This window comes from Acanthisitta chloris, unplaced genomic scaffold (genome assembly GCF_000695815.1).
Source record: "Acanthisitta chloris isolate BGI_N310 unplaced genomic scaffold, ASM69581v1 scaffold17091, whole genome shotgun sequence".
In the NCBI taxonomy this organism is placed as follows: domain Eukaryota; kingdom Metazoa; phylum Chordata; class Aves; order Passeriformes; family Acanthisittidae; genus Acanthisitta; species Acanthisitta chloris.
Window position 1 is genome coordinate 75,150 of NW_008656669.1, and position 11,455 is coordinate 86,604.

An 11,455-nucleotide genomic window follows, 5' to 3' on the forward strand; every position below is an offset into this window, starting at 1 on the left:
GAAGGCAGCCCAGCTAATTGTGCTGGCAAGGCAACATTTTGTTAATGAATCAACCCCCTCAAAATCACCAGATACTTGGGATTTTCGTCAAGTGCAGCAGGTGGGAGGATCTCGAAAGGTCTCATCCATTCATTGAATTAAATATCCCTGAGTCTAGCCCAAGGCTTAACAGCAGCAAAACCACCCACTATCCTGGAAGAAGGCAAGTTCAGAGCCATGTGAAAGACTCCAGGCTTGGAAGGCATGGATGGATAGGCTTGGGGACAGTTTCTTTGGCAGTACTGGAGGGGGAAATGCCACTCTGCAGTCTCTACTCCCAGCTGTGGCCCAAGCAGGACCATGCTGCAGCAACTTGGGCACCATCTCTGCTGGTGGGAATCAGGGGGAGGCAGAGAAATGCTGCAGGAAAAACTGGAATAGGCAGAACACAGTTGCCTACATTTAAATAATACATGTAATATGCAATAAATAAATTGTACTGGTAATAAATTTCAGAGCTGGCCAGATATTGGATACAATTATTCATATCCAGATCTATTGGCGAAGTGATGCATAATTCATGTGCTACTCAGCTAGCCCACGAATGCCAGGAATTCTTTGTTTAATCATGTGTTTGACAAACATCATGACTCATTAAATATACTATTCAGAAAATAGTATTTGAGCAGGACTAATAGGCATAGTGCAGACACTTCCAGGTTTGGGGTCTTGAACTGCTTTACTCCTGAATGAGGTTTGCTCAGAACTGCAGGTTCACTCATAATTACATCTCACTTCTGATGTGGTGCCTGTGCTCAGGCTTTGAGGCTTTTTGTGATGGAGCCCAGCACTGAGTCCTCCTTTTGGTTTTTGAAGAGCTGGACAGTCCCAAGACAGGCTATTTTCCCTCCTTGCCAGGTGTTGCCTGTCCTTAAGCCAAACCATCATCACTTGTGTGTCTGCTCCTCATCAAGATCCTCCTGAGTTGCTATAGGGACCGTAAGGGATCTTAGACACAGAGCTGCATCCTCAGGCTCTGCTGCCTATTACATGAATGTGCATTGTGGAGAAGGGTCCTTGTTGACCCTCATTCTACCTTTACCATGCTGGGAAAGAGGCTGGAGGAACATGTGTGCAAGCAGAAGCTGTGAGTCAGCAGAGCAGAGCTGCTGGAGCTGTGCAGTGACTCAGGACTGTAACCCAGGAGCTCGGGCTGAGTAGGAGGGAGAATAAGTTTAATGAGCAGTGATTGTTCATTTGCTGCTTAGTTTTCTTCCAAGGTGGTTTTCACAGCCCTTAACTAAAAGATCAGGGACCCCTCAGTGAAAGGTGTCAAACTAAATGCTGAGCTGGAGGGATTAGTGAGGGAGAAGTGATGCTGTGGAGTTACAGGCTCGGGGTGGCAGGTGAATGAGGCTGCCAGAGGCGTCTCGTGCTGTTTGTCATGGAGCTGATTTTCTTACCCAAGGCATAAAAATTCCATCACATTGATTTCTCATAATAAAATTCAAGCTGGTGTAATTGCATTATGTCTTTTTTCAAAGGGAGAGCTAGGGCCAGAGCTGCCTGCTCAGCTGACTCACATTCGCTGCCTTCACTGATGGGCCAGGGCACTGCCAGCCTGCCCAGCTAAAAATACCATCCTGCTGGGGATGAACTGCAGCCAGGCAGAGGGACTGGAGCTAGGGGCTGAGCCTGGGGCACTGGCAGGGCTGACATGAAACCTTTTGGGCATCACATGCAGATGGGCACCTGAGAGGTGGCTGGAGATGCCAAAAGGAAAACAGAGCTGGGAGAGACCTGAAGGTCTCTCCAGATCCATTGTGTTGCTTGGGGCAGTTCCCAGGTCTTGCAGATGTGCCAAAAACTACTTCCTAAAGAACAGGGTTCTGCATTAAGAGGGGCTCCCTGTGCAGCACTGGAAATGCTCTCCCTGCCACCACCACTGAAGTTTTCCAGCCTTTTTCTTCCTTGGACTTCTGCCCATCCTGGGTGCTCCTGAGCTTCACAGCATACAGGACATTGTGTTCAGGATCTTGCTGTTCTTTTGGGGTGTATCTAGACATTGTCAGGAGATGTTGTTACTTGCATTTTTAAAGAGAGGAAAACCAGCCCAAGTCCTGCTTCCCTGAGTGTCCTATAGTGCACTGCTCTGTGATTGCTGGGTGTGCAAACCAACCCTGGGCTGGCAATTCCTCATGTCCCCTCCTGTCTCCTCCTCTCCCTTCTCTCCAGCTCATCCTTTGCATCCCTGCACTCCCTCTCCATCCCCAGCTTTGTCCAGCTGGACATGGGGTTGCACCGCCTGGCAAATGCCACATCGTCTCCACTGCTGCTGCTCCTTTTTTGGTTTTGTTCTTTAAAAGAAAGGCAAGAGGAGGAAGGGAAACTGGGAATATTGTGCCTGCATTTGAGATTCTCTTTGAGGATTTTACTGTTGTGGTGGGGTGGTTTTTTCGTGGGTATCTATAGTAACGCTGCATCCAGCTAGTTTTCTGGAGAGCAGCATTCCCTGTCTTCCTGCTTGTGTTATGTTTTTCCAAACCTGACAGTCCTTGTGCAGTGTCACTGAGCCATCCCATGGATTTCTTGCTGCCTTATTATTCACTTGTGAGGATGAGGGTGGTCATACCATCCATGGGCAAACCATCCATGCAGAAACCATTCACAGATAAAGCATCTATAGATCATCCATCCATGGATAAGGATAACCCATCCAGGTACTGCAGGCCAGAGGTGTGGTGTGTAATTAGTTACTCTCAGGTGGGATTACAGGGCACTATTTATCTTTAATTACTTCCTCCCCTTCCTGCATAATCTCTGGAGGCAGAGGTGCTGCTGGTGGGAAATGGGCACCAACAGGATTGGGTGAAAGAGGAAAAAAATTCTTGTAGCAAAAGGACGAGATAACACTAGGAAATTGGATTTGAAAGGAGAGAAGGGAAGGGAAATGCCTTTCCTTAATGGGCAGGGAGACCAGCCAGTCTGTGGCTCCAGTGGGAGTGCAGGATGGGGGATGCTCCCTTTGGAGGAGGGGGCCGGGATGGTTTTCCCTTTCGCCAGGTCCAGACAGCTCTGCTGGGGAACAACTGGTCTCTCAAGGCAGCACCACCCTCCTGGCTCCTCTCTGGGATTTCAGGAGCTGTGAGCAGAGGCTTCCTGCAAGCACTAACTTTGCTCTTCTGTCATCTCTCCTGACGCCCGGAGCGGGTTGGGAAGCAGCAGAGAATGACTCATTAGCTGCCAACTGAGGGAAAGGCATTTATAGCTTTCTCATGGCAAACAGCCTGTGCTCAGCTCCACTGTCAGTGCCCTGGACACAGGCTGCATTTCCAGGGCTGGGAAAGCTTCACCTGGCTGAGGTGTGCTGCTTTCCCTGGGCTGGGTCTGTACACCTCTCATGGTGTTGTCTGCACGGTGGGGGAGTAGGTGGCAGCTCTGAACACTTTTGCTTAATCACTGATGACTTTGGTGTTCTAATGGAAGAACCATGAGGATGTTTAAGGTTGTTTTTCCAACAGCACCTGGGCTAGGCCATGGGTTAGACACTGACTCACACTGTAAACTGCCCTGGCAGTAGACAGATGCCTTCCAGCTGCCTGCAGGGGAGATGCCCCATCACTTGCTCGGGGAACTGTGGCCTCGAAGTTGTCCCCTCACTGGGGGGACCTGCAGTGTGAGACCTTTATCTCCCCTGCCCCTGGTGGCCCTACTCACCCTTTGTTTGTTGCAGGATCTCAGTCTGTGATGAGGACAAGTTCCGCCACAACGAGTTCATCGGGGAGACACGGATCCCACTGAAGAAACTGAAACCCAACCAGACCAAAAACTTCAGCATCTGCCTAGAGAAGCAGCTGCCGGTGAGTGGGGGGTTCAGAGCCACATCCCCACCACACAGCAGCTTCTCCCTGTGCCCTGTGGGAGTGTGGGGTGGTTTGAACCCTCCAACATGCTCAGGGATGGGCAGAGCATCCCTCGTGCTGGGGCTGTTGGGTGTCCCAGAGCAGTCCCCAGACTGGGTGTATTCCCTCCCCCAGATAGATAAAACAGAGGACAAGTCGTTGGAGGAGCGTGGCCGGATCCTCATCTCCCTCAAGTACAGCTCTCAGAAGCAGGGGCTGCTGGTGGGCATCATCCGCTGTGCCCACCTGGCTGCCATGGATGCCAACGGCTACTCCGACCCCTACGTCAAAACGTGAGTGCTGCTCCTGCCAGGTGAGACACAGCTCCCTCCAGCCCTTGGCAGAGCTGTGCTGTCCCTTCTCCCTGTAGTGGAAATTAATTGATCTCATTAGGAGATGCAAATGAGGGCGTCACGCCAGCCGCTTGCCTTTGCCTGGAGTGTGTGTTATTCCCTGGCAATTATTTTGCAGAGCTTCCTGCTAAGGTGGGAGCAGGACCTGCCTGGTGGTGTGTGGCTGTTCACACCCCATCCCTGCTGGTTTGGCAGCAGCCAGGGGGCCGTGGTGCCCACTGCCAGGCTCAGCACTGCCCTGGGAGAGGGTCTGGGGATGGAACTGGTGGCCCAGAGTAGAGAGGTACAGTTGGGTGGTGGGTCTCACCTGGCAGTGTGGGGATGGATATCCCTCAAGTGGGATGGTGCCTGTGCCTGATGATCCTAGACCTTACTCAGCACCTGCAGATGCCTCTGCTTCTCTTCCCAGTGGCACTCCCAGGCTTTTCCCTTTGAAGTCTGCAGTGTCCCTGCCAGGATGGGGATGGATGCTGGGTTAGGTGGCACTGGGGTGCAGGTATTCCTCTCCCAGCCCCAGGGAATGGGCAGGTAATCTCCCCCTTCCCCAGGTCCCAAGGGAGAGGGGTTCCCAGCCCAGCTCCCAGCCCCAGCCTCCACCTCACACTCTGGAAAAGCTCTAATTAAAATGTGTGTGTAATTAGGTAAGCATTTTAATGGCAAATCATGGCTCTGGTGACTCCAGGGTCCCATTCACAGAGCCGAGGGCACATTTACAGGTCCTGCTGACAATTCCCAATGTAAATTACTGGGAACACCTTTGGAAAAACACCAGCAATATTAAATACAGAGTCATTCCAATGACTGTAATGGGTTGCTGCAGCTCAGCCTCACCCAAGCAGTTCAGGGAACTGGTGGCAGCCAGGGGCTGTTCAGGGATGCTGAGGAAGGTGGTGGTTTGCTGACAGGCCCTGCATCACTGCAGTTCCTGGGTTTTTTTGGAACATGGCATTTTCCAAATTCACTCTCTGCAAAGCAGAGGGGACATGGCAGGGAAGGACCATCAGCACCTCCTGTGCCCATCCCACATCCTTCTTCCCACTGCGCTGACCCAAACTTGGGCACTTTCAGGGATGATATTTCAGGCAGAGTTACTGGGATAGACAGAATCACAGAATCCTTTAGGTTGGAAAAAACCTCTGAGATCACAGAGTCCAACCTTTCTCTGATCACCAGCCACACCTGTGAGCCCAGTAATGGAGTTTATGGCAGCACACTTTTACCTCCCTATTTAATTGCTCTTTAGGTGTGGAAGTGTTTGCATAAAAATCCCTTCTAGCTTTTTTAGATGCTCCTCAGGGCTCTGATGTACCCCAGTCCCTGTTGTTGTACCCAGCTGGTTTTGGGTGTCCCTTGTGCCATCTGCAGGAGATGCAGAGGTGTGATCAGAGCAGATAGACAAGTGATGCTTCTCAGTACAAGCCCTAATTTTTAAATAATGAGCAAGATCTGGAAAGTGTAATGAGGAAGCAGAACTGATGTTTAAAGACACAGCACCAGCATGAAACCATGATGGATTGACTTTGGCCTGGCCCAGATTTCAGATGCCCTCTCTGCCTGGTGGCACTTTAATTTTGTTTGCTCTCCAGCAAACTGCAGACCAGTTGCACAGTCCCAACTCTGGACTGGTCCTGTGCTGGAAGTGATTGTTTTGGGGAACTGGGAGCATGTGCGCAGTGCCAGTGTCCCCTAGGGCCTGGAGATGGGATAATCTCTGATGGCAGCCAACGACTCCCTAGTGCTGATGTGGGGAAATGCTGCTTCTTCCCAGCCATGCCCAGCAGGGAAAGACAGGGGAAAGGGAGCTCCAGGTTCAGGGGGCTCAGTCACCCACCTCACCCTGCCTCACTCGGGTTGGTCCCACTGCCACAGATGTCCCTGTCTGTGGCCTCCTGCCCTCCTCACTGGGACCTCTGTGTGATGGGGCTGCTTTGATTTCATTGCAGTTACTTGAAACCAGACGAGGACAAAAAATCAAAGCACAAGACAGCAGTGAAGAAGAAGACACTGAACCCAGAGTTCAATGAGGTGAGTCTGCAACGGCTGTGGTTCCCACCAAGGGGCTTTTCTTAGTCCTCGGACTTAAAAGATTAACTCTCCCCACCTCAGTTATTAGGTGAGGGATTGGGGTTGGGTTGGGTTCCCTGTGGATGGTAAAGAGCAGCAGCCCACGGAGGAGGATGGAGCCCCTGGATTGTCCTGACTGTGTCTCCACTCCCCCACAGGAGTTCTGCTATGAGATAAAACACGGTGACCTGGCAAAAAAGACCTTAGAAGTCACCGTGTGGGACTATGATATTGGGAAATCGAATGATTTCATAGGTGAGTGAGGTACTCCAGAAGGTTTCCTTGGCCTCTTTTTTGTTTATCTGCCTCTTATTTTTTCATCTGCTGCTGTTCTGCACTTCTCCAGCCTCCTGGTTTGTTCTCCATCCCCTTGCTGGGTTTTGGTTCTGCTTTTATCCCTCTCCTGCACCTGAGCCTCCTTCCCACACAGACATCCCCCATGCAAGGAGCTCCCAAACAGGGAGATGTCTCCCTCTCCCCTTCTGTTTTCAGATCTTTTCCTCTGAACACAAACCAGGTTTAACAGGGAGGTTTCATTTATCTCTGTTGGATACCTGAGCTTGTTGTGATTTTGTTACTGGTCGCTGTGATTTATCACTAACAAGTGCCCAGTATCTGTGACAGCTGCTGCGATTGCAGTGAGCTCTTGGCACAGGGACAAGCTGCCTGGGACAGGTCCCAGATCACATCCACGAGGAGGTGGGGGAGATGGGCTAGGACTGATTGCCCATGTGTCACATCAGGCCGTGGCATCACATGGCATCTGTGAGAATGGCTGTATCATCCTGCATCCTTTGGCATCCTCTGGCATCTCCCAGTGTCCCCCTGGCATCCCCCAGCATTGCTTGGTATCCCTCAGCATCCCTCAGCTTCCTTTGGCATTGCTTGGCATCCCTCAGCATCCCATGGCATTTCTTGGTATCCCTTAGCATCCCTCAGCATCCTTTGGCATTGCTTGGCATCCCTTAGCATCCCTCCGCATCCCACAGCATTTCTTGGTATCCCTCGGCATCCCCCAGCATCCCTCAGCATCCTTTGGCATTGCTTGGCATCCTTCAGCATCCACTGGCATCCCCCAGCATTGCTTGGTATCCCTCAGCATCCCTCAGCATCCTTTGGCATCCCTTGGCATCCTTCAGCATTACTTGGCATCCCTCAGCATCCTTTGACATCCTCCAGTGTCCCCCCAGCATCCTTTGGTATCCCTCGGCATCCCTCAGCATCCCACAGCATTTCTTGGTATCCCTCGGCATCCCTCAGCATCCCTCGGCATCCCCCAGCATCGCTCAGATCCCTCAGCATCCTTTGGCATCCCTTGGCATCCCCCAGCATTGCTTGGCATCCCTCAGCATCCTTTGGCATCCCCCAGCATCCCCCAGCATTGCTTGGCATCTCTCAGCATCCTTTGGCATCCCCCAGTGTGCCCCCAGCATCCTTTGGCATCCCTCGGAATCCCACAGCATCCCTCACACGGCTGATGTTTCCCCCCCCCCACCTCTCCCTCTCTCTGTGTCTCCCCAAGGTGGAGTCGTGTTAGGAATCAATGCCAAAGGGGAGCGGCTGAAGCACTGGTTCGACTGCCTGAAAAACAAGGACAAGAAAATCGAGCGCTGGCACACGCTAACGAACGAGCTGCCGGGCGCTGTCCTCAGCGACTGAGCACCACGGGGACCACTCCTGAGCGGCCACAGCCTTTGGACTCGGCTGGTTTATGGCTTTGGATACGGGGGGATCGTGGTACCAGGGCAGCTGGGAGAGCAGGACACCCCAGGCCACAACCCTGCAGGGAAAGAAGGCAGCGGCGGTTTGCTCTGCTCAGCCTGTTCCAAACTGCCTCTCTGCCCCCGGCACACTCACCCCACTCACGAGCATGCACGTGCACACACTCAGGTGTGCACGAGGACACCTCATGCCTGCATGCACTGCAGTCTGGCTCCTGCCCCACTCCTGGCTGTACTGAGTTACCTTCTCGCTGCCTTTGCAATTCAGTGGCAAAAAAAAAAATAAATGAATGCGTCCGTCTGCGTCCGCGTATCCAATATCGGCAAAAGGCGTCGCTAAAACCTGGAACTGTTTCCTCAAGGCCATCGTGCCATATCTCTGGTGGTTTTTGTCAGTCTCTGTGGTTTGGGCCTAAACAGTCTTTTCTGCATTTAAAGCTCCTTTGTTGGAATGATTGTGTCCCTGATAACCTGGAAGGAGTGTTTGCTTTGCTTCCAGGAATGTTGTGCTCGTCCTCTCCAATAACTCATGTGAAGTCAGCACAGCTGTGCAGGTTGTGGTTTCCCCTCTTGGGATCAGGCAGCTTCGCATTGGGAGGGCAAAATAAAAAGCTCAGTGGCTTTTCCTGCTGCCCAGGATCAGCAGCAGCCACTCTCCTAATGAACCCATGCCTTCCCACCCGGAGCCACGCAGCAGCACAGCTATTTTTCCAGCAAAGCCAGCTCTCAGGCTAAATTTTTCTATCTTTTTTTTTCCCTTATTCATCTTTTTTCAATTCATGCCATTACATAGAACCCAATGAAGATGCTTTACTCTGCGAGCTGAGCCTCGGGGCTGAGCTGGAATGGTGTTTGTAGAGATGTTGAGCTCCAGCAGAGCTATCAGGTTGGTCCATTTTCTGCCTCAAACAGCATCCAACCCAAATTTCTGTGTATGGCACAGTGATCATATAGTAATACTATAATAATAATCCCAGATCTCATCCTCTGGCTGATCTCTGCATCCTCATCCCACTGGACATTGGCTCTTGTGTGAAGAGCTGGTGCCTGTTGGGATGAGCTAACCTTTCTATGAAATGCTGCACCTTCCCCAAAACTTTTTGAAGCCTTTAAAGCATGATTTCTTAGGAAGAACTGCTCTTTCCCCATGAGGCTCAACTACCTTCAGCTTCCAAGCCCTGTGTGCACAGGTGTGTGTTTCTGACTTCTTTCTTTTCATGGAAAGCAACAGGATCTCTAGAAACCAATGTTTACTTTTTGAAGTGATGATCAAGTTACACCTTGTTTGATATGGGGGAGATAAAAAAAACAAGAGTTCATAGGGTTTTTTAAGAATTTAATATTTGTAATGCATTCTACAGATATGCATGGATTTTAGTTGAATGCTGGCAGAGTGTCAAGTAGGATATTCCTGATAATCCTTTCTGGTCCAGCACCTTAAAAGTCAATTTGGGGTTGAGCTTCCAGGAGCTTCAGGTTGGCTGTTCCTCCCTTTTCTTTTTTCAGTCCATCATTTCTTTCAGCATATCTTGCTATGAAACTGGTTTATGCCTGAGGTGGAGTAGGACATGTGTGTGTGGGTTCCTTCACTTTGTATCCAAGTCTTTTCTAAGCGGACACTCCGTCCGTCCATCCCAGCTGCATGCAGAGTTGGTGGTTGTCATGCCAGGCCTCGTGAAATGTTTGATACCAATGTTTTGCTACCATGTGAAGGCTGCAGAAACTGTCCTTACCTGCATCCTGAGAGACTTTTGTATTTCAGTATTACCTATCTGTGTACTTTTTGTCAAATTTGTTAATATTTATAATGAGAACTGAAAATAAAAAGCTTGAAAAAAAAATATAATTGGTTGATGCTGGTGATGAAGCTTTGGAATTTGGGGTCCAGAAAGGATTTGGGGAACAAGAGATGGTTTTAAACTAGAGCATTAGGGGTTGCTTGGCCCAAGGTAGTATATATACTGTATTTATATATGTGTGTGTGTATATGTATTTATATAGAATCCATAGAATATGGGGGTTGGAATGAGGTTGGAATGGACCTTGCAGATCATCTAGATCAGGTGGTCTGTAGCAGACTCCCCACTATAACATCCCCTGTCCCAACCCTACCCTTAATCTTGACCCACAGACTTAATTATTTCCTCATCCATCCCCAGGCTGAGCTCCACATTTTCCAGTTGCTCCTTGACATAAAGGGTTCCTCCTCCTCCTCATCTCCCTAGCCTGTCTTGATTGATTGATAGATAGATAGATAGATAGATAGATAGATAGATAGATAGAGTAGCCTACAGCACAGTAAACCCATAGCTTAGAGGATGATGTCCAGTTCCAGATGCCAAGGCTGGGCAGGGATAAAACACTTATGGGGAAAGACAGCTGGAAAGCACAAGGAAAAAAAATATTTACTCAATTAAATGATGCTCTGTTCAGTCATCAGATTTATTCCCTCTGGAATAAAGAGCTGATTAGTAAAAGGGAGGGGGGAGGACAAACCCTTCAGATTAAAATAAAGCTTAAGGTATTTTAATGCAAAGCTGCTCTGGGGCACGTCAGACCCTCTTGCTCTATAAAGAGGCTTTGCTTTTGGGGAGGGTCACCTGCACTAGGTGGCTTCAGAAGAAGACACATGTACTCCCCTGACAGCTCAGAGGAGCCCCCAAATAATGGGACCCCAGGACCATTTGATGGCCCCCAATGGCCCTACCAGGCCCCACGGGCCATGTACCTGTCGGTGGCTGTGCTGATGGGCATCGTGGTGGTCTCTGCCTCAGTTCTGAATGGTTTGGTCATTGTGGTTTCCATCAGGTACAAGAAGCTCCGTTCCCCCCTGAACTACATCCTGATGAACCTGGCTGTGGCTGACCTGCTGGTGACGCTCTGCGGCAGCTCCGTCAGCTTCTCCAACAACATCTACGGCTTCTTCATGTTTGGCAAGCAGCTGTGTGAGCTGGAGGGCTTCATGGTCTCCCTGACAGGTAAGGACATGAACCTCGACACCTGCCTTGGTCTTTGGCTTTTGGGTTTGACAAAGTTTTGGGAATGTTTCAACCACCTTGCTGTGTCTCCTAAAGTTAATGCTTTCACGTGGTAAAACTCATGTCCTTCAGCTCTGCTTTAGCACAGGGAAGGGTCAGGTGGATGGTTGGCTGTGCCAGGTCACCACACACTCTGTCGTGGTCTTTATGGAGTGGGAAATGCCACTTGGATACATCAGGGGTCCTGTCCTGGTATTTGTTTAGTGGGTGCTGACTGCTATGTGTGAGCACCAGGGCCATGAAACTGCATAAAACCTTTGGTTGAGGGCACTCTGGTGGAGAAACCATGCTTGCAACCACAAGGCATCACAGACACCCACTGCCAACTTCATTTCTAAGGGTCAAATATCCTCACGGCTCTCCCTGAGCTAAGAAGAACATCTGACTTCTTCTTAAAA

The 11,455-nt window shown here is 50.3% G+C and overlaps 2 protein-coding genes across 2 annotated transcripts in view; both read left to right on the forward strand.

The window, feature by feature from the left end:
• DOC2B (double C2-like domains, beta) overlaps nt 1–7,957 on the forward strand; it is a 30,203-nt gene extending 22,246 nt beyond the window's left edge. The window contains exons 6-10 of the mRNA XM_009084426.1: nt 3,713–3,839; nt 4,017–4,174; nt 6,178–6,259; nt 6,457–6,553; nt 7,821–7,957. Of these exons, the coding sequence (XP_009082674.1) occupies nt 3,713–3,839; nt 4,017–4,174; nt 6,178–6,259; nt 6,457–6,553; nt 7,821–7,957 (601 nt within the window). The remainder of the gene's footprint in view (nt 1–3,712; nt 3,840–4,016; nt 4,175–6,177; nt 6,260–6,456; nt 6,554–7,820) is intronic.
• Nucleotides 7,958–10,648: 2,691 nt separating this feature from the next.
• LOC103811453 (pinopsin-like) lies at nt 10,649–10,997 on the forward strand (the record flags this gene model as incomplete). The annotated part of the gene is made up of 1 exon (XM_009084427.1): nt 10,649–10,997. A coding segment is annotated over exon 1 (349 nt), but the record flags the coding sequence as incomplete, so codon positions are not given.
• Between the last annotated feature and the right edge of the window lie 458 nt (nt 10,998–11,455).